A 26,123-nucleotide genomic window follows, 5' to 3' on the forward strand; every position below is an offset into this window, starting at 1 on the left:
TGTACAGACATAATGCACGAGGCACATGGGACAAGCTTATGAGGACTTATGTGCTTATAGGATCTCTGTATTGAATCCATACAGTCAAGAGATCCTGGGTTCGTACAGCCATTGCACGTAACATGCTGTCTGTCTGTGTCAACCATCCGGAGACATCGGCCGTTTGGATGCCTATTGGCCCTGCAGTCTTCTTCACAACCCTCAGCTGCTCCCAGGTCAAGGCTGCTGCTTGTGTGGAATGTTTGTTGTTCGCTCCTCCCACCATATCTGTCCCTTCACATTTGAGAGTCATTCAATACCTCCGCCATCAAGGTCTCTCCATGCTGACAGATAGCCCCCGCGCCCCGCATTGTGTGCAGATTACTAGCAGTTAGGGAAGAACGCATCTCACAGCTGCACCGTCCAGTTCAATGTGCTACCTATCAACCCCCCCCCCCAAACGAGTGGCTATTTCAAAGTCACCATTGGGCATAGTCAAATTTAGCGCCCCTCAACAAACGTAACAATGAGCCCCGGGAATTAGGTTACACCAACCTGGCCATGTCCCCTGGGACACCATCCCCGCACCTGCCTCAGCCAGGGGACGGGGAACATATTTGCCAGAATGCAGCAGGGGGACTCTGGAAAATATGAATTAACACCATTCGTAACCGCCCACCTCAAAGTGACAGGAGCGGAGCATCCCAGCAATGGAACGTTAATTCTCTCTCCCTGCTTGTAACACACAGGGGGACGAAGGGTGTTAATGACTAGATTGATATCACAGATAGAACAATGAGCTAGTTATACAAATCTTTGGCGATATCTCCTTACAAAGCAAATATCTGTAAAGAGCAAAGAAGACCGAAAACTGTCTGCTTGGACTTGGCCACTGTGTCTCAGCGTCTTTTCAGAAAGTCAGGGGACTACTTCAGGCTGTGCGTCTCTCTGAAGAGGACCTTACCTGAGCTCTGTGGGCGGCTCAGTGTGAGTTCAGCTGCTCTCTCTCTGTCTATTGAGTTTCAGCTAACAGTGTCGTGGTTACACCTATCAAGGAGGGCTTACAGAGGGATCGGGAAAAAGAGGTTTAGTCAGATTAACGGCGGATTAAGAGGGCTTCCGGACCTTGGCTTTTTTTCTTTGAGTTACCGATGTAATAAAAAGAGATTCCCAACAGGCCAGTAAGACAAGCTTGAGCCTCTCTGGTGAAGTGATACTAAGCACTCCTTTCCTTGCCTGAACACTGGACCTGGCTTTGGACAATGTTAGAGGTTTATACAGAGGTTTTTCTGTGGTTTGATGCTGACAGAAAAGCACTTGCCGGGTGTTGATTTATGGACAATAAAATATTCACACGACAAGCTTAGCTACCTGATATGCCATACAGCAGCCACAGCAGTCTGACACAGAATCAATCAGAGAACACGTGGATGGCTTGAGGACTCTCTGTACACTGGAAAGGAAGAGCGAGTAAGTGAGCTAGGGAGTGAATAGTGGAGTCAGCGAGCGAGCACTCGTTGTCCCTCCTCGGGGACAGCAAATTTCCACCAGCACAACCCAACAACTTCTGTTCAAAGACCCCGAGAGCCAGTGGCTGCTGTCTATTTTCTCTCTTTCCTTCTCATCGCGATCTATCCCACTGCACTTGGAGGGGCAATAAATAGCCACAGGTTCGCTGAGTGTGGAGCTGCTATCTAATCAAAGCTTAATTCAACACTGCCGCAAAACAATTTATCCGACAAAGTACTTGGCGATAGAATACAACCTCAGGCACTCCCTCAATCTCTCTCTCTCAAGCTCAACGAGGACGTGAATAAGAGTGTGTGGCCTGGAGGGTCAGGTCTGCACCCAGAGGAGAGGGCGAGGCGTGGAGCAGCCAGAGAGGGTGTGAAGTGGGGTGGACGAGAGTGTCTCCTTGTCGTCCATCTAGGGGGGAGCAGAGGCTTCTCCAGCCTGTCTGCAGCTCACCACACTAAAATAACCCAACACCCACAAGAGGGAGGCTGTTGCCCAGCGGGTGTGAGGATTGGACACACTTCAAGGGCAGAGGAGCCCACCGCCAGACTGATAGATTGGAGTGTAAGAGCACACTACAGGAGAGTGGACTGAGGGGAGTTTACTTGCCAAGCAAGGTAAGAACTGAAATTATTTCACATAGAATACATGAACACATTTAATGTAGATGATTATGTGTGTTTGCTTGCAAAAGTGTTTTCGGACGAAAAGGTTAAGAGCAACCTACTAAGTACATAAAGGGATAGGTACCTAATGACAAAATGACATGTTGGTTTCCTTGCCCTGTAAGCAGTCTATGGACAAGGTATGACAGCAATCCATGCTTTGGTTTTGTTTACCTGGCCACTGTATCAAGTGTATACCTATATTATATTAGCTATATTAGCATTGTTTGGCTTTATGTCCAAGTCATCCTAAATGATAAAAAAATCTATTGTGTAACTCAATGACGTTACTTATAGATGATTTGGACATGAAGCGTGAAAATGCTAATATTTCAAGTCTTTTACCCTGATTAGACATGTGCTTTTCGTTCCTGGGGGTTGAGTTATATTCTAAGCCCATTGACTTGCTCTGCTCTCTTGAGATTCATTTTCCAGATCAAAAGCTACAGGCAAACAAATGTGGTCTCCATAATAAGGGGACCACGGTGGCCCGTAAATCAGTGAATAAATACCACAACTTCCTAATAAAAAGCCAACAAGAGTCTATAATCTGATTTCACTGGCCCTCACAACCCACTGGACACACGCTGGTGGAATCAACATTGTTTCCACTTCATTTCAATGAAATGACCTTTAACCAACGTGGAGTAGACATTAAATTGACGTGTGTGAACGGGCAACACGGCTTAGTGTAGCAGGTGTGTGTGTAGCCTACACAAGCCTGTGTCTGTTTGGGTGTTTGTAAGCTCCGCTGTCGAGAGAAAGAGTTTTGTATTTATGAGAAAATACTTTGTCTACAGCATGCGTGAGGTTCCGGTCCTCACATCTCTTGTGTTAGCCCACTTGCTTTTGATTAAAGGTCCTTCAATAAACACCAATGTAGACATGCTGGGCACATCGACAGGAACCCTGTATCAGTGAGACTCATCTGCCAAGGCTTCATCGTGTTATTTTCTGGCTGCAGCACTGCAGGACTCGACTCGAGATTCCTTGTCCTCCTTCACTGTCACACAGTTATCTCTCTGCCTCCTGTCCTCTACAGATGCTGCCTAGTGATTTGTAGGAGCTGGCAAAACCCAACGTAGGGAGTATCTAACACACTTAGGGGTTGTTATTGGCAACATCAGGCCCAAAGGGTTTTCAGGTTCGGTCATTGACTATCTGCAAGTCAGACTCCAAGTCATTGACTGTAGGCCATTAGTATAACAGCCTTATGAAAATGAAGCCGCTGAAAGCTAAATAACTCATCATGAACAATATGCCCTGCAATGAGGCAATATTATGCTAAAGACCCTTTTAGAGATTCTCCAGAAAAGCCCATCTCTTTCCACTGTTGCCGTAGCAGCCGTTGACTCCTGTGGCAATCAACCAGTGTTCTGGTGGGGTTAGCAACTGGATTATTCACTTCCAGGGCACATAGCATGTGAGAGGCCGTTCAAGGTACTCCTGTTCTGGTAAAAGAAGGATGAGCCACATTGCACAAACAATAAAGACAGATATTCAGTTTATGCATAAAGTCTTTTCCTCTTTCAGACTCTGTATTTTCCCTCCAAATCCGCAAATAAAGAAAAAAACGGTGACAGCTAATGAATACTAGACAGAGTTTTGGCAAGGTAGATTGGTAGTTCATTCTAAAGACAGGCAAAGGAGTCCGAGTGCAGTGACTACTATAAAGCTGGCTGGCTAGAGTCACCTTTCACAACAGCCCTATATACGTAACAGGGAAGGTCTATGCAGTTAGATAAGACAAAGGAGAGGCAAACTCTTCAAGGGTGGCATCTTTTTCCCTATGAGCCAATGCATGTTCTGCCTTGGAGAGGAAATTGACACTTGGGCCAATGGGAGTGGTGCAGGAGCATGTCATAAAGTATGTAATCCATAAACATTGATTTGTATTTTGTATTTGTTGCTTTTGTAATGCCTAGAGGATTTTGAGGCCTGACAAATTGCTTTCCCTGTTCCTGAACTTAAGTACATGTGTTACTAGAGTTACTTGAGTGGAAAAGCTCTGGGCAGATAGTACAACTTTCTAAGACAAAGGGAACCAGAAAGATCATTAATGAATTAAGAACGCGTGGGAAAAGATATTCAATAAAGTCAAGTACATAACAGGATGATAGCATGTGAAGGAGCTCAGTTGTCCAAGACAACTATGGGAAAAGCACACATATAGTATTTGCTCAACTCAGGCCAAAACTTTAAACCCTTGATTCTTACTTCTCTCAGTGATACATTTTGTCCCTGATATTTGTGTAATGAAATGTGATTGCAGTCAAAATCAAAGCAGGAAATGGCACAATAAATTGGCCACAGATATGACGCAAATGTTTTCATTTCATTAAGAATGACAATCTGACCATATTTATTTTGGGAAGGCATTACAATGAAAAAAACGAACAAATGACAACAAACACATCCCCTTTTCTGAACTCTCTTTTATAGTGTGTAATGCATACAAGTGTTAATTTAGCATTTTTCTAAATTGCAGTCATTGACATCAAATGTGGCAATTTAGAATCAAGGGGGTTAGGCAGGCTTAGTAAAAAGACCAACAGAAGCCATATATTAATAAAAGACGAACAAAAGCCATACACTCTCTGAAAGCAGGAAAGTGAATGCTATTATTTTGCGGCTGGTTTTCATGTGGAAAAGATGCATCATAATCATGTAGTCTGAAACGAGTCACACAAACGTAAACATCAAATTGCCTGGTCAGATGGGTAGAATAATTGGCATGCCATTATCCCAATATAAACACCATACATGCAGGCAGATAGGCAGGCAGCAGAAAGCAGCACAGTTGAGTGTGCTTCTCCATTCATCAGAATTTGGAGGGATATTATTTGTACACAGAGAGGGAGCCAGGACAGCTCTAAGGCTGTTTGGGTTGAGTGAAGTGGATGGAAGTCCTTGATGTGTTTCAGGAGCTGGTTGGGCTCCAAGAGTCAAATTCCCGTTTTACAGCAGATGTACAAACTGCATACCCAGGGTGACTGGCAAAGCTTTATAATATGGTTTATTTCATGGACAGATGCTAGTTTATACAGGTTTTCAGGGCTTCTTACAAGTGAAATGGGACTACAGTCAATTTGAAAAACAAGTGCCTGTAACCATTGTCTACTAAAAACAATGGTTTGCCCACACACACACACACACACACACACACACACACACACACACACACACACACACACACACACACACACACACACACACACACACACACACACACACACACACACCACAGTGTCTGCGGGAGGCAGTCTTCCAGGCATGTGGATGCCTGTTTTCTAAGGCACACAGCCATGAAATTGTGGAGATAATCCCCTGAAAAATGATCCTTTTCTTACTATCGCCTGCAGTGGAACGTGTGGGCACAGCAGCCCTCCAACCTCAGGAGCCCGATCTGTCGCTACAGCAACAGCCGTCCATTGACTAGCTCCACATTTCCAGGAGGCACAGAATCTCAGCGAGCACACATAAGGGTGCTTGATTGATATTAATCTCAAATATGTTTCTCGACTCCAGGGAGGTTGAGATTTTGAGAAACAGTGCCAGAAATTGATCACACAATCAGTTTGTGAGTCCAGTGTGGAATAGAAAGGAAGGTTATTGGCAGAAGTGATGGCTGTCTAATGGAGACAAACACAAACTGTGCCTGTCCCTTTAAGAGCTGGTCCTTGGCAGGTCTGTGTTGTTAAGTGGGGAGGTGGATCACTGCCTGTCTTTATTCTGCCTCTGTTTCTTTGACAGGCCTTTTGATCAACAATCCCCTCCGTAATGTCTGCCCGCTCCTGCTCCTGAACATGTGTCTGTGTAGCTCTATTATGTGTTTTTAATAGTTTGTGAGAGCGTGTGTTCTTCATCATTCTACCTGAGGACTCTTATTCAGCGGTGAGGTGACCACCTTCAGCTCAGGTGTGTAACATACATACAGTGTCTGTCGGGTGTGTGTGTGTGTATGTTTTAATTATTGTAACCTTTTCTAGACAATATCCTGCATTGTTTTGCAAATGAACCAGAATCGGGATTGCTGATTAGGATGATACAGTAGATGAAAATGTGTGTAGGCACCTTGGTGAGTTATCTAACCATCTGGATGGTGCTTTTATGTCTACGCAAAATTGTGGCCTATAATTTGCATCCATCTTGGTATCTTCTTGTTCTACTTAAAACTGGATAAAAAAACATGTTGTGCCACGAACCTACATGGAAAATTCACATTTCAATTACAGAAATGTAATAAGTAAGACGGTAATTACTGAATGAAACAAAACCAAGTTCATCTTCATTTTGATTAGATGCTATTTGTCAGCAGTGCAAATCTTTACAGTGTGGGTTTGATTGAATTCTACACAAAGTGGTGACTGTTAGCATTTGAAAGTCAGCCTCTATGGTCATGTTATCGTTCACGTTACCATGTACACAATCTTTTCAATCAACAATTATAATTGTTGGATTACAGTCAGTATTCTGAATACTGAGATGGATGTTTTACCCTTGCCACTCCATTAGCGTTTCAGTGACATGAGGACATGCTTCCAAATACAGTTGAAGTCGGAAGTTTACATACACCTTAGCCAAATACATTTAAACTCAGTTTTCACAATTCCTGACATTTAATCCTAGTAAAAATTCCCTGTCTTAGGTCAGTTAGGATCACCACTTTATTTTAAGTATGTGAAATGTCAGAATAATAGTAGAGAGAATGATTTCTTTCAGCTTTTATTTCTTTCATCACATTCCCAGTGGGTCAGAAGTTTACATACACTCAATTAGTATTTGGTAGCATTGCCTTTAAATTGTTTAACTTGAGTCAAACGTTTTGGGTAGCCTTCCACAAGCTTCCCACAATAAGTTGGGTGAATTTTGGCCCATTCCTCCTGACAGAGCTAGTGTAACTGAGTCAGGTTTGTAGGCCTCCTTGCTCGCACACGCTTTTTCAGTTCTGCCTACAAATCTTCAATAGAATTGAGGTCAAGGCTTTGTGATGGCCACTCCAATACCTTGACTTTGTTGTCTGTAAGCCATTTTGCCACAACTTTGGAAGTATGCTTGGGGTCATTGTCCATTTGGAAGACCCATTTGTGACCAAGCTTTAACTTGCTGACTGATGTCTTGAGATGTTGCTTCAATATATCCACATAACTTTCCTCCCTCATGATGCCATCTATTGTGTGAAGTGCACCAGTACCTCCTGCAGCAAAGCACCCCCACAACATGATGTTGCCACCCCCGTGCTTCACGGTTGGGATGGTGTTCTTCAGCTTGCAAGCCTCCCCCTTTTCCCTCCAAACATAACAATGGTTATTATGGCCAAACAGTTCTATTTTTGTTTCATCAGACCAGAGGACATTTCTCCAAAAAGTACGATCTTTGTCCCCATGTGCAGTTGGAAACCGTAGTCTGGCTTTTTTATGGCGGTTTTGGAGCAGTGGCTTCTTCCTTGCTGAGTGTACGTAAACTTCCGACTTCAACTGTAGCCTCACACAAATAGCACCTCCAATAAATGGTTAATTATGAGACAAAATCCCACAGGAACAATTATGTTCAAACAGTTTCTGGGGAAAATGTGAATGCTGTTTCTCAAAAGGAAATGTGTAAATGCTGGCAGGCTTGTGAAAGAAAGAAAACGATGGTGTCAAGAATATCACAGGAGACCCTAAACTCACACTGTGGCTATGTCCTACAGATACACCATAGAGACAAGCAGTCATTTACAGTTTCCACAGCGATAGAGCAACATTTAGCTAAAAAGACTATAAGTGAGTACAGGAGCGGGGTGAAGTACAGGTCAAAGTGTTTATGATTCCTGTGATCTGAAATATAATTTGATTCAGCAGTAGAGCACAAAACATTTATGTTATAACCAAGGGAGAAAGGGGACAGAAGGTAGGCCTTATTATTAATGAAGAGAGCTGCACTCAAGTCTCTATTTAAAGCAGGTAACAGACTGCATCTTGTGGAAGGTCTATTGAAATCAGACTTGTATCTGATTGATGAAGAGCCAGGGCCAGAATGAGACGTGCTGCCTGCTGTTAGTATGTCTCCTCCTCGAGCAGTTATACCCTCAGATCTCTCTGCCATTTTCTATCAACAAACTGACATAAGACACATGGAAAAGGTATCTTCAGAAAGGAGAACAGGTGAGAAATGGAAGGATCTCAATGTCATAACGTAGATGTTGTGTCAGAAAGGCCAGTACATGTTACATTTGGCATAGTTGGTCAGGTTGTTGTTAACGTGGGAAACAAATCCATACGATTCATTTGTCGGGGTTGTATAACATTCTTGTCAACACTTGAGCCAGAACAGACAGCATAGCTGATAATTGACATGGAATCCAGAGCGTCAAGGAAAATGGACTGTGGCTATTAAATGTGGCATGGGGAGAAAGCCCTCCTTATATGGAATTAAAACTCCTCTCAGGTTTCCCGTTCAAAGCAGGGCCCATGTTGGCTCTCATTAGCAGTCCACAGAACTCCATTAGGCTGTAGCAGGAACAGAGAAGGGCCCAGTTGGTGCCCACAGCGACATTCACAACAGCCATTCAACGGAATCTCAGAATGACAATTGGGAGATTACTGTGAAGGATATGAAAACTCCATCCAAGGGTAAGGTTGAAAAGTATAGCTCCCGACCCCTCGCTCTTAGTTTGCTCCATTCCAGGAAGAGCTGGAAAGGTCAACTTTCCACTGCATAGAAAGTGAGGACAGCGCCTTCATCTGGATAAGGCATTTAGATGGACCTGGATAGGACCTGGATAGGGTCGAGTTGGCCGACTACCAAGTGGATATCAAAAATGTAAGTTCAAGTGCTGTGTGGCGGCAATGCAAACGTGATATACCTGAGTCACTCCATACTCTAGCCATCTAAACGGTTTAGCAGACCACTGTAAGCAAAGAGACTACGCTCACATGTCACATAGGTAACTAATAGCAACACGATATAAACACAGTTGGAGGAGCAGGTTTATGCACTAAGCTAAGATGCAGTATCACTGCACTGCTCTCAGGAAGCCATAATGGTCAGTTATCTTTCTAACGGAAGTTAGGTGACAGTGTGTGTGATGGCCCTGAGAGAGAGAGGTGGCACTGGAGTGGTGCAGTCTTGCTGTAAATGTCCAGTATTAAAGATTCACACAACAGTGTAAATTATTGAGTGAGTGTCTGTCGAGCAGATCAGGTTTCTCTTAGTTTGATCTTTGGGGAGAGTTGGAGGAGTATTTTCACGTTCCTGACTAACTCCTGACTAACAGCCTTCCCTGTGGCTCAGTTGGTAGAGCATGGTGTTTGCAACGCCAGCATGGTGTGTGCAACACCAGGGTTGTGGGTTCGAGTCCCACGGAGGGCCAGTACAAAACAAAAAGAAATGCATGAAATGAAATGTATGCATTCAGTACTGTAAGTCGCTCTGGATAAGAGCGTCTGCTAAATGACTAAAATGTAAATGTAACAGCACACTTCATTTTGGTAGACTGAGTAAGCAATGCCCCACTTCTGAGCTCTGGAACTACAGAGACATAGAGCTGAGTAATATGGGGAAAGAGATCTCGGCTGATACAAGGTTTTGTTGGAATCAGCAGTTGTAGGTGTCTCTCTCCAGGACCAACACTTGTCATGGGATGCCATCATGTCCGAGCTGATTTATAACTGGGACACCTGGTTAAGTGTCCTTTATCAGAACGATGACAGCAGAATAAGAGTTATGAGCCAAGATGTAATGACCCTGCAGGCCTCCGTGGCGGAATTTCTCACTCCTGTTCTGTAACCTTTGGAGACCCCTTTGTGGCCGTAATCACGTTTGCCTTATGGTAGAGATTTATGTCATGCCAAAGATAGATGTCTCTACATTCGAGTGTATTGGCACAAGGTAACCCCCTACAGCCTAAAGAGGAACCCTTCTGTGCTCGGTTTCAGATCCCGTTTGCACCATGCCTCTGAGAGACTCAGTCACCCTGCTGCTCTGGAGTTGCTGTGTACTAATGGTCATCCACCAATGCGAGGCTCAAGGTAAGGTATTTGCTGCATGTCAATTGGTGCCCTCAAGTAGTCAGTGGCTCAATGCTAGCCAGTAGCCATCCACTACAGAAGTGGATGTATACCGGTATGTACTTATTATAGTACATATATGTACTAATAGTCAGAGAGCCCTGGCAACTGATACTGTATGCTGGGTAACTATCGGATTGAAGCCAAAGGCGCAATACGATTTCTGCTTGTTGATAAAAGTAAACAAAACTCTGTGAAAAACATGCATCAGAAGTAGTTTGCTAAATAATTTTGAAATAAAATATAAGTAAATCTAAAAAAGCTACTTAAAGGAGCACACTTTATAATAAAAAATATATATATATTTTTGTGTGCAATAACGAATGTTTTAGATCCGACTCAATAAAACAATGTTTAAAGCATGAAGTACAAAGATTCTTAACTGTATTTCAATTTAAACTTTGAACATGAAAGACACCAAGACACCAAGAGACAACAGTAATACGATTTACACACTATTCATACATACTGTGAGGGGACACACACACACACACACACGCACACTAACACACATATATGTTTTTGTATTGTTTGTATTCTTCTTGTTGTTGTTGTGTTGTTTGTATATTGTTGTGTTTTAAATGTATGGGACTTTCTTTGTCTATCTGTGTTTTGTTACTTGTTTTGTGTTTTTTTGTGGGTCCCAGGAAGAGTAGCTGCTGCTTCTGCAAAAGTGAATGGGGATCCAAATAAAAATGTTGAATCAGTCATAATCTGCCCTCAGTATGGAGTGCAATAGCAGAGAAGTTTTTCTTTCCTTCTCCCTCCCTTGTGAACTCAACTGTGAAATTCCTGTCTGGTTACAGAATGTGATTAATTTTTGCGTTGGCCCCTTGGGGTGAGAAGGGGAGCCGTGATGTGGTATGAGGCATTGTGTCAAGAGGTGTGTGACACGTGTCAGAGAACAGATGTCTGACCCTAGAGCGAGCGGCAGGAAAGCCCTCTGTGTCACAGCAGTAGCTACTAGCCATGGGGTTTGTTTTAAGGATAAAGGGTTGAACAGTCTTTCCCAACCCCGTCTGCGTCTTTAGGCCCCGCCAGGAGCCTCAGAGCCAGGGGATGGCGGCTGATGATCCCTACTCGGCCGTCTTGCCTAAATATTTTTCTAGCGCTGCAAGCAGCTGAGTGGATCCAGAGATTAAATGATCCTTAATTTCTCAGGGATCTGGTTACAACTCCCTCATCTCCTTCAGACACTGGTGGCCCCTCGCACGTCCCTCCTCACCTCCCCTTCCTCCTCAATCTGAACTTAGGGCACACACACGTTCACACACTCCTTGGAGCGTGGGCTGGTGGCAGGCACACGGCCTGTCTGGGGATCAAAATGGAGGAAACCCAAACCTGTGCTGTGTGTATGACTGGCACCAGAGCTCTGGCCGCGGCGCGAGCAGGGGAGGATGGGAGGGGGGATAAAGTTTCATGGCCAGGGTTAAATTTAGATCCCCCTGGTTTTAACATGGAGAGACTCGTGTGAACTACCCCCCCAGAGGAGCACCGGGGAGCTTGCAGGCCCTGGGGGCCAGCCTAGGAAAGAAAACAGCACCTGTCCCCCCATGATTAGATGGCAAATCAGAAGCTCTTAAATAACACTGCTCCAGACAAAGGGCATTGTGTTTAACAGTTGGTGGTCCAGTCATTATTTCCGTGATTATCATGGTGATACATAAGCTGGTGACAAGGCCCTGTCCAAGGCCTGGATACGCACGATATCACCAACAAGCATTCTATGAATGACAAGTTGACAACTTACAGTATACTGTATATAACGCTACACAGTTGTCCTTATTTCTATTTTGACAATGCTTATACTATACAGATTTTTTGTTGTTATCTTGCTCAGTAATCAAGCAGCTGGGGACTTCGTCCTGATTAGTTCAGGACTATTTACCCTGATTCCAAGTCTTCCAGGAATCAGTCTGTTGCTGATTCTGAGCCCTGGGCCTATTTGGGGTCGTGTGTGCCTTCATGGTTCCAATCTTAACAGAGCTGGAGGGAACTTATTACAAGCACACAGAGCTCACCACAGGGACAGGGAATGGGGCAGACCAGACAGGCTTCCCTGGCAAACAGTGGCTGGGACTGGGCCACTCTGACTTGCTGCAGGGCCAGCAGCAGGAATGAGAGGCAGGCTGCTGTCCATGCCAGGAGGCTGACTTGTCTCATCAGTCTATCCACACTCTGCAGTGATCAGACGGCTGTCTATCTGTGCACCATGGCCTGCTCATTCCCTCCCTATGGACATGTGCATGATGTGTGCCTTTGACGCACCCCCATCTTGCATACTCCTCCTCTCTGTCCCTCTCACTCTCTTCTCAATCATTGTGATGCTCACTGTGGCCCAACTCTTCCATCCCCTTAAACACTCAATGTGTCTTTCTTCCTGCCAGATGTAACACAGTTCACACAGCGCTTCAAGAGGCTTTGAAGTTCACTCTAATAAAAGGGAATTAAAATAGTCTCCATGTAGCTTTAACACTAGGGAGGATGAGAAATCAGAGAGCTCTCTGCTCTTCAGCTCCCATCCTAACCTGAGGCACTGGCATCATGGGATAAATGGCATCTGAAGGATTGTTGATGGTGTGTACTGTGACATCCTCTGTGCCATTTCAGGACAATGTACAGGCCAGGCAAATGGCTGGATCAGGGGTCAATTCAACTGTAATTGCTTTGCTTTGCGTACACAGTAGCATTTAAACCAATTTATTTCCCATGGTCCTATAAAATTGCTAAATGTTTCTAGATAGACATGCATATGTATGGGCAGGTTTAATTAGATTCAGCCCCAAGTCATATACAGTGGGGGGAAAAAGTATTTGATCCCCTGCTGATTTTGTACGTTTGCCCACTGACAAAGAAATGATCAGTCTATAATTTTAATGGTAGGTTTATATGAACAGTGAGAGACAGAATAACAGCAAAAACATCCAGAAAACGCATGTCAAAAATGTTATAAAATGATTTCAGACGGCTGTCTGAAAGTTTCATTTTTGAATGCCAAAAACATAAATAAGGTCTTTGAAAATATAACAGCTTACTGCAGTATTCCCCATTGTCTATGGGATTTATTGTTTTAATAACTTCCCTGTTTAGAATACATGAGCTAATACTGGGCTTTCCCATCTGTCCGCATCTAAGAGATGACGGTTTCTGAACTGGTTCACCATTCTCAGATAACAGTTAGTACTTCTCAGCTGTTCCCGTGATGGCGATGGGAAAGCCAAGCCTTTCATTGTTCAAGGTCCGCTATGTTCCCACGGACACAGGGCTTACCGCAAGTCCACTGTCGTGTTGTTCATGGAAAATGCCTGCCATTCCACATCAAACCAATGAGTGTCTGCATTCTATGCATACGCAACCTCAGGATAAACCAATTGTCTTCTGGTACAGATTATAATTGCCAAAGTTACAACTATTCTAAATGTTGAGATGTGAAAACGGAACAAAAGGAAGAAATATAGTCAGTTTAGCTGAGAAACTAAAGCTAACAACACAGGCTATACTAAAACATTTCCTACTGTATATTAAAGACAGAATTTGTATAAGTTACTGTTTGGGAACAAAATTGAATATAGGCTGCTGTAAGAACACTGCTCTAAAAATCCCTCAAAGTCCACCTCTCTATAGTGAGAGGGTTAGGATGTGTATAGTACTACAGAATGGGAGGGTTTGAGAATTCCAGTGGGGTTTGGGCAGAGTTTGTGCGGGTGGAGACATGACTGCACGGCATTCCTCTCCTCCCACAGCACACGCTCCCCTCGTGCTGCTCACTGCTACACGCACCCCACACACCCTACCTGGCAAACCCCCATTATTTACCAAAGCCAAACGCAGACAGTACATCGGTATGCCTAAGGCCAGCCAAATCCACTAGTAACAACTGAGGACAATAACAGATGACTCACATATCCCTTTAGTAGTAGTTCAAATGCTTGCCAGTTTAAGGGGATGTTTAATAACTCAGCAATGCAGCTGTATTTTCCTTTCTGAAACCAATAGCATATAACTCATAGTCAGATACAATCATATGAAACCCCAAGTCAAATCAAACTGTGTGCCTCATCCTGTGGGCTTCGTCGAACCTCGTCACCACTCCCCAGAAATGTGGCTGGTGGACGAGGCTGGCTTCTCCTGACATTTTTTTCACTGTTGTTTCATCATAACAAATGAGTCGCCCTATAAGGCAGATCCTCAGATGCCTGTCTGTCTGTCTGAGCAGCAGCTCAAAGTTCCCCAGCAGTTGCACTGAGGAGTCATCGCACAGTCTCCGTGGAAGACAAGCTCTTGTAAAGAAACACTGCACACACGGACGACCGACTGCCTAGGGTTAGAGGTCAAAGTATCATCAGCGTCCCATCGAGCCCTGAAATCCCTCAAGCATCACTCAAACAGCGGTCATTCAGATAAGCTTATTCTGACTTCACAATTATCGAACCCCGAGTGTATTTCTCAGATACTGTTGTGTTAGAAATGGTTGTGGTAGAAAATGTATGCGCGCATGACTGTAAGTCGCTTGGGATAAATGGCATATATTATATTAGGAATTAACTCCCTGAATTCAATTGAGTTTTATAGAGCATCAAATGTATTTATTATCAACTGCTGGAGGAATAAAGCTGTGGGGTACATGCTTACAAACAGCAGAAATATCACAGATAAGGCAAATTAATCTGTTCCGTGGATAATAGCCGTATCTAATCAATGACAAGTATTGAGTCTGAAAGACAGGATATTACTGGTACACCTGGGATCTTTCTCTGAAATGAGTGCTTCCTTTCTCTTACAGCTCTAAACTGCACGTGTAATGTGACCAATAGTCGGTGTGACGAGAATGCGGTGTGCAGGTAAGGAGAAACTTGGTGGAAGATGCATCCATCTTTAACATGTCTAAAATATGATACAGTGCCTTCGGAAAGTATTCAGACCCCTTGACTTTTTCCACAATTTGTTAGGTTACGGCCTTACTCTAAAATGTATTAATTGTTGTTTTTCCTCATCAATCAACACACGATGCACCATAATGACAAAGCAAAAACAGCTTTTTAGTCATTTTTGCTAGTTTATAAAAAGTTAAAACAGAAATATCACATTTACATTAATATGCAGACCCGTTCCTCAGTACTTTGTTGAAGCAACTTCGGTAGCAATAACAGCCTTGAGTCTTCTTGGGTATGACTCTACAAGCTTGGAACACCTATATTTGGGGAATTTCTCCCATTCTTATCTGCAGATCATCTCAAGCTCTGTCAGGTTGGATGGGGAGCGTTGCTGCACAGCTATGTTCAGGTCTCTCCAGAGATGCTCGATCGGGTTCAAGTCCGGGCTCTGGCTGGGCCACTCAAGGACATTCAGAAACTTGTCCCAAAGCCACTCCTGCGTTGTCTTGGCTGTGTGCTTAGTGTCGTTATCCTGTTGGAAGGTGAACCTTTGCCCCAGTCTGAGATCCTGAGCGCTCTGGAGCAGGTTTTCATCAAGGATCTCTCTGTCTTCATTCATCTTTACCTCGATCCTGACTAGTCTCCCAGTCCCTGCCACTGAAAAACACCTCCACAGCATGATGTTGCCACCATGCTTCACCGTAAGGATGGTGCCAGGTTTCCTCCAAATGTGGCACTTAGCATTCAGGCCAAAGAGTTGAATACTGATTTCAACAGACCAGAGAATCTTGTTTCTCATGGTCTGAGAGTCTTTAGGTGCCTTTTGGAAAACTTCAAGCCGGCTGTCATGTGCCTTTACTGAGGAGTGTCTTCCGTCTGGCCACTCTACCATAAAGGCCTGATTGGTGGAGTGCAGCAGAGATGTTTGTCCTTCTGGAAGGTTCTCCCATCTCCACAGAGGAACTCTAGAGCTCTGTCAGAGTGACCATCGGGTTCTTGGTCACCTTCCTGACCAAGGTCCTTCTCCCCCGATTGCTCAGTTTGGCCAGGCGGCGAGCTCTAGGAAGAGTCTTGGTGGTTTCAAACTTCTTCCATTTAAGAATGATGGAAGCCACTGTGTTCTTGGGGACCTTCAGTGCTGCCGAAATTGTTTGGTACCCTTCCCCAGATCTGTGCCTCGAAACAATCCTGTCTCGGAGCTCTACAGACAATTCCTTCGACCTCATGGCTTGGTTTTTGCTCTGACATGCACTGTCAACTGTGGGACCTTATATAGACAGGTGTGTACCTTTCCAAATCATGTCCAATCAATTGAATTACCTCAGGTAGACTCCAATCAAGTTGTAGAAACATCTCAAGGATGATCAATGGAAACAGGATGCACCTGAGCTCAATTTCGAGTCTCATAGCAAAGGGTCTGAATACATATGTAAATAAGGTATTTCGTTTTTTTTGCAAACATTTCTAAAAACCTGTAGATTGCTGAGGATTTTTCTTATTTAATCAATTTTAGAATAAGGCATTCATGTAACAAAGTGGAAAAAGTCAGGGGGTCTGAATACTTTTCGAGTGCACTGTATATCTTAATGTCCTGCCTATGACAAGCATACAGTTGAAGTTGGAAGTTTACATACACCTTAGCCAAATACATTTAAACTCAGTTTTTCACAATTCCTGACATTTAATCCTTGTAAAAATTCCCTGTCTTTGGTCAGTTAGGATCACCACTCTATTTTAAGAATGTGAAATGTCAGAATAATAGTAGAGGGATTTATTTCTTTCAGCTTTTATTTCTTTCATCACATTCCCAGTGGGTCAGAAGTTTACATACACTCAATTAGTATTTCGTAGCATTGCCTTTAAATTGTTTAACTTGGGTCAAACGTTTCGGGTAGCCTTCCACAAGCTTCCCACAATAAGTTGGGTGTTTTGGCCCATTCCTCCTGACAGAGCTGGTGTAACTGAGTCAGGTTTGTAGGCCTCCTTGCTTGCACACGCTTTTTCAGTTCTGCCCACAAATGTTTTATATGATTGAGGTCAGGGCTTTGTGATGGCCACTCCAATACCTTGACTTTGTTGTCCTTAAGTCATTTTGCCACAACTTTGGAAGTATGCTTGGGGTCATTGTCCATTTGGAAGACCCATTTGCGACCAAGCTTTAACTTCTTGACTGATTTCTTGAGATGTTGCTTCAATATATCCACATCATTTTCCTCTTCATGATGCCATCTATTTTGTGAAGTGCACCAGTCCCTCCTGCAGCAAAGCACCCCCACAACATGATGCTGGATGGTCATTATGGCCAAACAGTTCTATTTTTGTTTCATCAGACTAGAGGACATTTCTCCAAAAAGTACGATCTTTGTCCCCATGTGCATTTGCAAACAGTAGTCTGGCTTTATAATGGCGGTTTTGGAGCAGTGGCTTCTTCCTTGCTGAGCGGCCTTTCAGGTTATGTCGATATAGGACTCGTTCTGGGATTGATTTGCACTTTTCGCACCAGAGTTCGTTCATCTCTAGGAGACAGAACGCGTCTCCTTCCTGAGCGGTATGACGGCTGCGTGGCTGATTTCTTTAGATTTTCCAATGATGTCAAGCAAAGAGGCACTGAGTTTGAAGGTAGGCCTTGAAATACATCCACAGGTACACCTCCAATTGACTCAAATGGTGTCAATTAGCCTATCAGAAGCTTCTAAAGCCATGACATCATTTTCTGGAATTTTCCAAGCTGTTTAAAGGCACAGTCAACTTAGTGTATGTAAACTTCTGACCCACTGGAATTGTGACACAGTGAATTATAAGGGAAATAATCTGTCTGTAAGCAGTTGTTGGAAAAATTCCTTGTGTCATGCACAAAGTAGATGTCCTAACCGACTTGCCAAAACTAGAGTTTTTTAACAAGAAATTTGTGGAGTGGTTGAAAAACATGACTCCAACCTAATTGTATGTGAACTTCCGACTTCAACTGTACATGACAAACATATAAAGCCATCATTCAGGCCCACGATGTTCTGGTGTCAATTATGTCCTTTAGCGCGGGTCACACTCACAAAATGTATGGAGTGTTTCTACGAAAGAACACTCTATGAATGTTCATATGTATGTGCCTCACAGATACTGTGCAGAGCAGCGCATTGCAAAAGTTATTTTGTTAAGTATGGGCGCCCTCCTGTGTCCATTGCGGAGGATAAGAGTGGCCCTGCCATTTTTGATTATGCCACTGTATATAACTGTATATCAGTGGAGGCTGCTGAGGGGAGGACGGCTCATAATAATGGCTGGAATGGAGCGAATGGAACGGCATCAAACCATGTATTTGATGTGTTTGATACCATTCCACTGATTCTGCTCCAGCCATTACCACGAGCCCATCCTCCCCAATTAAGGTGCCACCAACCTCCTGTGCTGTATATCTCCATCATGAGGCTGTGTTGGCTATAGAGTTGAGAGCTGATCTAACTGGCTGTGCTGTATTCCAGGTGTGACCCGGGTTGGGAGGGGCAGCAGTGCGACGTCTGTGTGAAAATGCCAGGCTGTGTCCATGGATCATGTCATCAACCCTGGCAATGCACCTGCGAGCCTGGATGGGCAGGGCGCTTCTGCGACAAAGGTGACAGAAAATATTTGTATGTATCAGACCATCATAATTATATTTGTTCAGTGAGTGGTAGAGCAGTACGTATTCATCGCTTCTCTCCTCTGCTTCAGATATCCATGTTTGTACAAATGAGGCACCTTGTCAGAACGGTGCCACTTGTTACGCCAACGTTTCAGGGGAATACTCCTGCCTCTGCCCCGAGGGATTTCACGGGAGGAACTGCGAGCACAAGACAGGACCCTGTCATAAGACCGGCAAGTGAGTTCAATTAGCAACACACTCGAAGACAATCTATGGAACAAGTTTGTCTGAGGCCTACTGCTTCTGCCTTAATCAAAACAAATCACAAGTTCAACCCCAACCAGTGACTCAACACACAGGAATGAGTGGTCATTTTAGACTTTCCAACGGGAAACTAGCTACACTATTAGTGTGTGTAAATTACAATAAATCAGTTGTTCTTTCAATGAGTGTGTTTCAGTGTGTGTGTGGGGGTTTTGACTGTGTGGTGTCCCAGCTGGTCCCCCGATGGCAGTCAAAAACATGCAGACTGGTGCGGGCCACCTAGCAGCCTGGTCAATTTGTATCCACTGGAGAGCAATCATGTGATTTAATGGGCTCATTATCGGCCAAGTGAGTGGCCTTTAGTGGTAACAAACACATTGAAGCCAGGCATCTACACTACAGCCCCCATGGAGTTCCCAAATCACTGGCTAAACGGTTACCAGGGAAACCATACAGGCCAAGGCACAGGCTCTGGGGCAGACTTGTCTTAAAGTGCCAAATCAATGCCTGATTGAATGTAATCAGTGATCATCACAGAGTAAGCGCCACACATTTACTTACAAATCAGTTGGATGTCCAGGCCCATATGAACAGACTTTGGTTAAGTAATCAATTCAGCACTGAAATTCTATTCAGATCATTTACCTCAGGGTTTTTAGTGCTTATGTTGTCTTTATCTTTCAGGTCTTCATGTAAGAATGGCGGGCAGTGTGAGGACAGTGGCGGTTATGCTCCAGAGCTCTCCTGCCGCTGCCTGGCAGGCTTCACCGGGCCGCGTTGCGAGAACAACATGGACGACTGCCTGATGCGCCCCTGTGGTAACGGTGCCACCTGCCTGGATGGCATCAACCGCTTCTCCTGCCTCTGTCCCGTGGGCTTCACGGGCCGGTTCTGCACCGTCAACCTGGATGACTGTGCCAGCCAACCTTGCCTTAATGGAGGGCGCTGCCTGGACCGCGCCAGCACCTTCCACTGCCTCTGCAAGCCTGGGTTCACTGGCAGGACCTGCGAAGTGCCCTTAAGGAGCCCAGAGAGCCAAGCGCCCATCAGCAGCTCCCATGACTGGGCTGGGGGAGGTGGGGGCTGGGGAAGAGTAACTCAGGCCAGGCCAGAACAGGACATCACGAGGGGGGACAATAATAGTGGAGACAGGCTGCTGAAGATCTCTGTGAAGGAGGTTGTGACCCAGTGGGGGTCGTCTGGCCTGTCAGAGGTGCAGCTCATCACCCTCCTGGTGCTGGGGGGCATGACACTTGCCGTGGTGGTGCTCACAGCTGGCCTGGTGCTGAGGGGGCATTGGCAGGACCGCTGTGCAAGCTGCCGGTGCGGCCTCACCCCCCGCCTGCACCCGCTGAAACACCGAGACCGCCAGCCGCCCCCGCAGAGCCACCTAGTCACAGTGGAGCAGGAGTGTAAGATCAGCTTCCTGCACACGCCCACAGCCCCAGAACTGGAGAAGAAGAAACTGAACACTGAGGTGATTTAGGTTATGTTTACTACCTCCACAGCCCTGAACACAGGACACAGACTGCTCTCAGCAGAGGGAAAGCCATGCTTTTATCCCAGCCCTGCCTCCATGACTGATTTTCTTCAGTACTGACAGTCAAAATACAGACAACATACCGACCTAGGTATCGATACCTAAAGAGACGCAGGACCAAGAAGGGACCAGTTGGTATGTTCAAGGGTAAATGTTAGGAGTGGCAAACACATTCTCCTAACAAAAGGAGCGTAGTCCTAATATGACGGATTATTTGTTGACCAGAGGGGTAAAGCGGAGGTACATCATGAGTAATATACTCAAGTTCTTTGGTTACTTGTCATGGACAACCAATGTGTAATTTGTCCGTCCTCAAAAGCAGCTGATGCGGTTTCTTGGCATGAACTGCATGTAAGACAGGCCTACTGACAGACAGCTTTGGAATGCAAGCCGAGACAATGCCCTTGTTATGTCAACCTAATTGGTGTACTGGTATTTGTCACTGCTGTTCTCGTCACGATATTAGGCCAAAATGTTAGACATGAATGAATCTACCCATATTTTTCCAAATGGGCTCTGACCTCGGAACAAGCTCTGCAGTGAGCAGAATTCAGACATCCAGACAAATTATTGCCTGAGTTCATGTTGTTTTAACAGTGTACTTTTTATACCACAGACTAAAGAGCTGCAACACCACAACACCTACTTAATTTAAGTAACTGTCCAGTGTTTCCAGATTTCTATGGAATATGACCTATAATTAATTACCATATGATTAAAATAGTTTTCCTTCTAAAAAAGTGTAATAATGTATGTAAAAAAAATCTGCTTTTCTGTGTTGGAATGGTGTGTGCATACCCCATAGATAGAGACAGATAGAGGCACGGGAATGGCCATTTAGGGCTTTCAACATTTGAAGGTAGTCAACAGGGTTGTACTTTCTATGGGTGAAGGAAGGATGACATGATTCCATCCAGGTCATCAGGAGGGATCAGCCAATGAATTAAACTTGTGAGAAAACACTAGGTGGCCGTATGTACCTTTTCGGTTTGTTTGTCAACTCATAGAAGTAGAAGAAAACTGACTACTTCAAAATAAAGATAGCCTTAATGGCGCTGCCTGTGCGCTCACAGACGCCATCATGGGACATACACTGAGTGTACAAAACATTAGGAAGCCCTGGTCTTTCCATGACAGACTGACCAGGTGAATCCAGGTGAAAGCTATGGTCCCTTATTGATGTCACTTGTTAAATTCACTTCAATCAGTGTAGTTGAAGGGGAGGAGACAGGTTAAAGAAGGATTTTTAAGCCTTGAGACAATTGAGACATGGATTGTGTATGTGTGCCATTCAGAGTGTGAATGGGCATGACAAAAGATTTAAGTGCCTTTGAACGGGGTATGGTAATAGGTGCCAGGCGCACCGGTTTGAGTGTGTCAAGAACTGCAACACTGTTGGGTTTTTCACGCTTAACAGTTTCCTGTGTGTATTAAGAATGATCCTAAGGACCCAAAGGACATCCAGACACCTTGTAGAGTACATTCCCTGACAAATTGAGGCTTTTCTGAGCAAAAAAGGGGGTGCAACTCAATATTAGGAAGATGTTCCTAATGTTTTGTACACTCAGTGTATATAAAGACGATATCTCGATCTATCACTGTGGAGTAACGCAACAACAGTGATGTGAGTGTATACCGGTCATTACAAATATTCATGTGTAGACCGCTGATTGGCAAGCTCATCCTTCTCTATGAGGAAATAGCAAGCATTTTTTAAATATTCTGTTTGAGATACACGTTTGAGGTGGGGACTTTGTGTTTTTTTTATTTATTTATGCTTTGGCCACATGAGTATAGGATGAGTCAACAACATTATTGGGGTATTACTTAACAGAATATGAACTTTTAAGAGTGAGATTTTCACTGGACAGTTACTTTAAATTATAATTGTATTATTTAGTAAAAAGTAATATTCTGTCAACACTGAAAATGAATTCGTGACATGTTTACTTCTGTATGGTGTTTAATAGCGAATAACAATATGGATTTGCTTAACAGTATTTTGAAGCTGTACATTTTATTTATTTTCTGTAATTTATTTGTAGAATGTGGTCTATTTACAATGAGTCTTATTTTTTATACGGAATTGTCTGCAATAAAGTTGTGAACTGTTTCCTGTACAAAGTGCCGTAATGACTGGCAAAATGCTTCCACTTCAGTGTCGATAGAGCCAGGATACAGATAACAGGTACAGAAGATCTAAGAACACATACCTGTCTTTATCCCTAAATTACATGACATGACAGGTCAATTCAATCAAGCAATTGAAAACAACACAATGATCATCCATTTACCTATGATACTGTCCCTTCTTTGCTACAAGGTGTCAAATCTATTAAAAAAAGCAATCTGAATGTCTATTTTCCAGGAGACAAACACCAATGGTTCAGACTTAGCACTTTATACCATCACTGTTATAGACCTGCAGTCTTTTCTAGCAAGCAATTGTTTCTACATAATTTGAGACTTACCCTTTTAGTTTCCCTGAATCTTCTCTGTGCTCTTATCCCACCATCAATATTTCCTCAGCTCCCAAGCTCCTGAATTAACTAAATAATGCCCCGTGGGGATGAAATGTGACCTGACATAATATCCAGCAGAAGAAGTTAAGGAGACCCCAAGAATAAGCTGAAACTAGAGTCCTCACTTCCTGTGGGAAAGAGCTCCAGACAGTTTCTCTCCTCAGGTTCACCACACAGGAGTGATAGAGCTACTCTGTAACATGCATGTCATCGCAACACAAGTTACCGTAAGATAGCATTGTTGGAATCAATGTTAGAACACACCAAAATCACTGTCATTTTACCAATTGAAAAGTCAGGCCCTAGACCAAACACACAATAAGGTAACATGATCCTTAAACCAGCAGCCAGCACAAGGAAATGTAGTTGTCTATACTCTCATTGAGGTTTTCACTGATCTTTGGCCAGTTATTCAGTGCCCTAATCACTGCCGACGAGAATTTGTTCCTGAAGCAGATGGTTTGCTCTGGGAGCCTAATGGTGTACCTCCAACTCGGTACAACATCCTCATAGCTGTGCTCTGTCAACTGGTCCTGATGTGAAACAAATGGGAACTGTTTACTGATATATGATGGTCCATCAACAGTCATGCATTCTTATCCGATAAAATATGAGCTAGTGAGCCTGAGGAAACCCATCGGGTTGTTTTAGGAGAGAGGTGCAACATCCCTCTATGCCCTGTTATCGGCAGAAATGAAAATGACTGTCCTAACTTTGTAATGAACACAGACAGTTATGATACTCAATACTGCCAGAGACATGCCTAGTGTGAACCAATAACTATTTCTTTCTCTAAGGCTGACTGGTTCCTTTTCCATGGTCACCTGTCACAGTTCAGTTGTAAAAAAAAGGACTTGGGAGAGGATTTTGATATGTTTTCAGAGGTGATGGAAGTGCCAAGTGCCAACAGCTGGGCCTGTGTGGGCAACAACACTTGTGTCACAATGGCAGCTGAAGCTTGAGGGACAGGACGGCAAAAATGTATGCCTGTGTAGACCGGACTCTGCCATCCTTCCACAGCTCTGCCGCCTGTTAACATGCAAGTCAAGCTGGCACCACTCCACTATACCATATATCCTTATAGCGATACAGCGCGATACTTTAGTCTAAATAGAACCCAAGAGTTATACTGTATGAGAGAAAGTGTTATGATTGACTTAAAGAGATATAACTCATTCACCTGCTCTGGTACTAAGAGCACACGTTCTTGTTGCATCAGTGAGAAATAGCTCACTAACTCAATGTGTCAACCATCTGTCCATTTTAGGATATCATACATTTTTATATGAAAAGAGCCCTACTTGGTTTTTAAAAGGGAGCCAGTGACACCCAGTGGACAGAAGAACCCGCATCTGCCTCATGAAGCAAAGTACAATTAACAAAATAGCAAATGCACCATGGATGTGACCTTATGATATAGCTTTATAAGCCTTCAACAAACTGATATGAAATCAGTAAAAAGACAAGGTGTATGTAGAAAATGTATTCAAAACATGTCATATCTATACAATCTCTACAAAAAAATGGATTCATAATCATTTTTGACAAACATAGGGCCTTAACTGAGAAACTTGTAGATCAACAAAGTGGGAATCATAACCATATCTCTTCTTATACTTTTGAAGGCACCATAGATGTGCAGTTAGACCGTCTCAGACTTTGACGAGTCCGTTGAAGTATTCTTCCAGGATGCCCTCCACCTCCTCCTCTTTGTAGTCTCGCACCTGGAACAGGGACCCGTCAACCGCCCCTCTGATCATGGCAGACAGTGCTGGACATGGGTAGAGAAGCCATATCATACAAGGTCAGTAGGTTTAAAAGACTGGAATATGATCAAATCAACATCAAGTTGTGACTGTCTCAAATGTGAGATTGTTTAAATGTTTACAGCCTGCTGTGATATGTGTTATTGAATTCAATTACACGTATTATGATCATTTCTCTCAAAGTCAAACTGTAATCTTACATTTCCCAGAGGAGGGCCGGAAAAGACAGAGGATCTTCTTGTGCATGTCCAGTGCCCTTCCCAGCTCATACCCAACTCCAAGAGAGGGCTGTGTCACTTCAGCTATTATCACTGACATTAGAGAAGAGCAATGTTTAGATGGAAACATTGTGTAGTAGCAAACACTACTAACTTGTCTTGCAACATGGGTATAGATTAGTCACTTTCAGCAACGGGTAACTTTTTAGCAAGGACAAGAGCTAATATGTAAGTACTGTAGGAGTAGCATTATACAACCTTTGCTATTCTGAAATAAATCGCTTTCAATTAATAGTGACAGATGCACATATTATAAACAAGACAGACATTTAAATATTTTCATCCTAGGCAAACTCGTCCTGACTCTTCCTCACCATCAGACATCATAAGCCATTCCATATCTCGGTCATGGATAAATGTGTCGCCGTCCTGCACAGCATCCTCTCCTAGGACAGTCAAGATGCAAGGTTCAAGTAAATGTTGACAAGTTCATGACCACCACAGTACAAATTCTAGTCACAATGCAAAAAAATCGTTTTATAAAACGTAACAGTCCAGCAAACGACAAGCAAGTTGAGCTCATGCTGGTAGCCAACTGTACAAATTCTTACAGGGAAGAACAGATGTGTCACACACTGTCTGTGGTAAAGAACGTGGCTCACCTTTCTCTGACAGATCACAGTGACTCACGTGCTCCGTCAGAACTTGTCCATATTTCTGTAGTTTCTGCACAATTTTCTGATAAATAACCACGTCCTGTCTTCCTCCACGAATACTGCCACAGAAGTAAATATGCATAGCTTATTTTAGTTAGCTAACTTATAGGTGTCTGAAAACGTTTTGATTGAGTCGTGTGAAAATGATGCCTCAAAAAATCCAGTGTCCACTAGATAGCACAGCCACAAAGTCGAAATGGTTTATATCGTAAAAAATGTCTGATTTTTTGGTTGTTGCTTTTCTTCTTAATTTAAGGTTAGGACACAAGGTTAGCAATGCGGTTAAGTTTTGAGTTACGGTTAGGTTTAGTTTTTAAATCACATTTTAAGAAGAAACTTCGCAGAAATGGGAGGGGCTTATAACTTTGTGGCTATGGTAACTAGTGATGACCCA

General features: G+C 43.7%; 2 protein-coding genes across 2 annotated transcripts; one reads left to right on the top strand and one right to left on the bottom strand.

Moving 5' to 3' along the window:
* The first annotated feature begins 1,283 nt into the window (after positions 1-1,283).
* dlk2 (delta-like 2 homolog (Drosophila)) lies at positions 1,284-22,620 on the top strand. The gene is made up of 6 exons (XM_014154083.3): positions 1,284-2,111; positions 10,079-10,171; positions 14,994-15,051; positions 18,564-18,694; positions 18,793-18,940; positions 19,652-22,620. The coding sequence occupies exons 2-6, from the start codon at positions 10,093-10,095 to the stop codon at positions 20,451-20,453; spliced, it is 1,218 nt and encodes a 405-aa protein (XP_014009558.1). The 5' UTR covers positions 1,284-2,111; positions 10,079-10,092; the 3' UTR covers positions 20,454-22,620.
* A 1,811-nt stretch (positions 22,621-24,431) lies between these two features.
* dnph1 (2'-deoxynucleoside 5'-phosphate N-hydrolase 1) lies at positions 24,432-26,076 on the bottom strand. The gene is made up of 4 exons (XM_014154082.3): positions 25,676-26,076; positions 25,388-25,459; positions 24,996-25,106; positions 24,432-24,800 (listed from the first exon to the last, which is right to left on the bottom strand). The coding sequence occupies exons 1-4, from the start codon at positions 25,809-25,811 to the stop codon at positions 24,682-24,684; spliced, it is 438 nt and encodes a 145-aa protein (XP_014009557.1). The 5' UTR covers positions 25,812-26,076; the 3' UTR covers positions 24,432-24,681.
* Positions 26,077-26,123: the final 47 nt, after the last annotated feature.

The sequence above is a fragment of the Salmo salar genome, chromosome 18, assembly GCF_965601325.2.
Source record: "Salmo salar chromosome 18, fSalSal1, whole genome shotgun sequence".
Classification (NCBI taxonomy): Eukaryota; Metazoa; Chordata; class Actinopteri; order Salmoniformes; family Salmonidae; genus Salmo; species Salmo salar.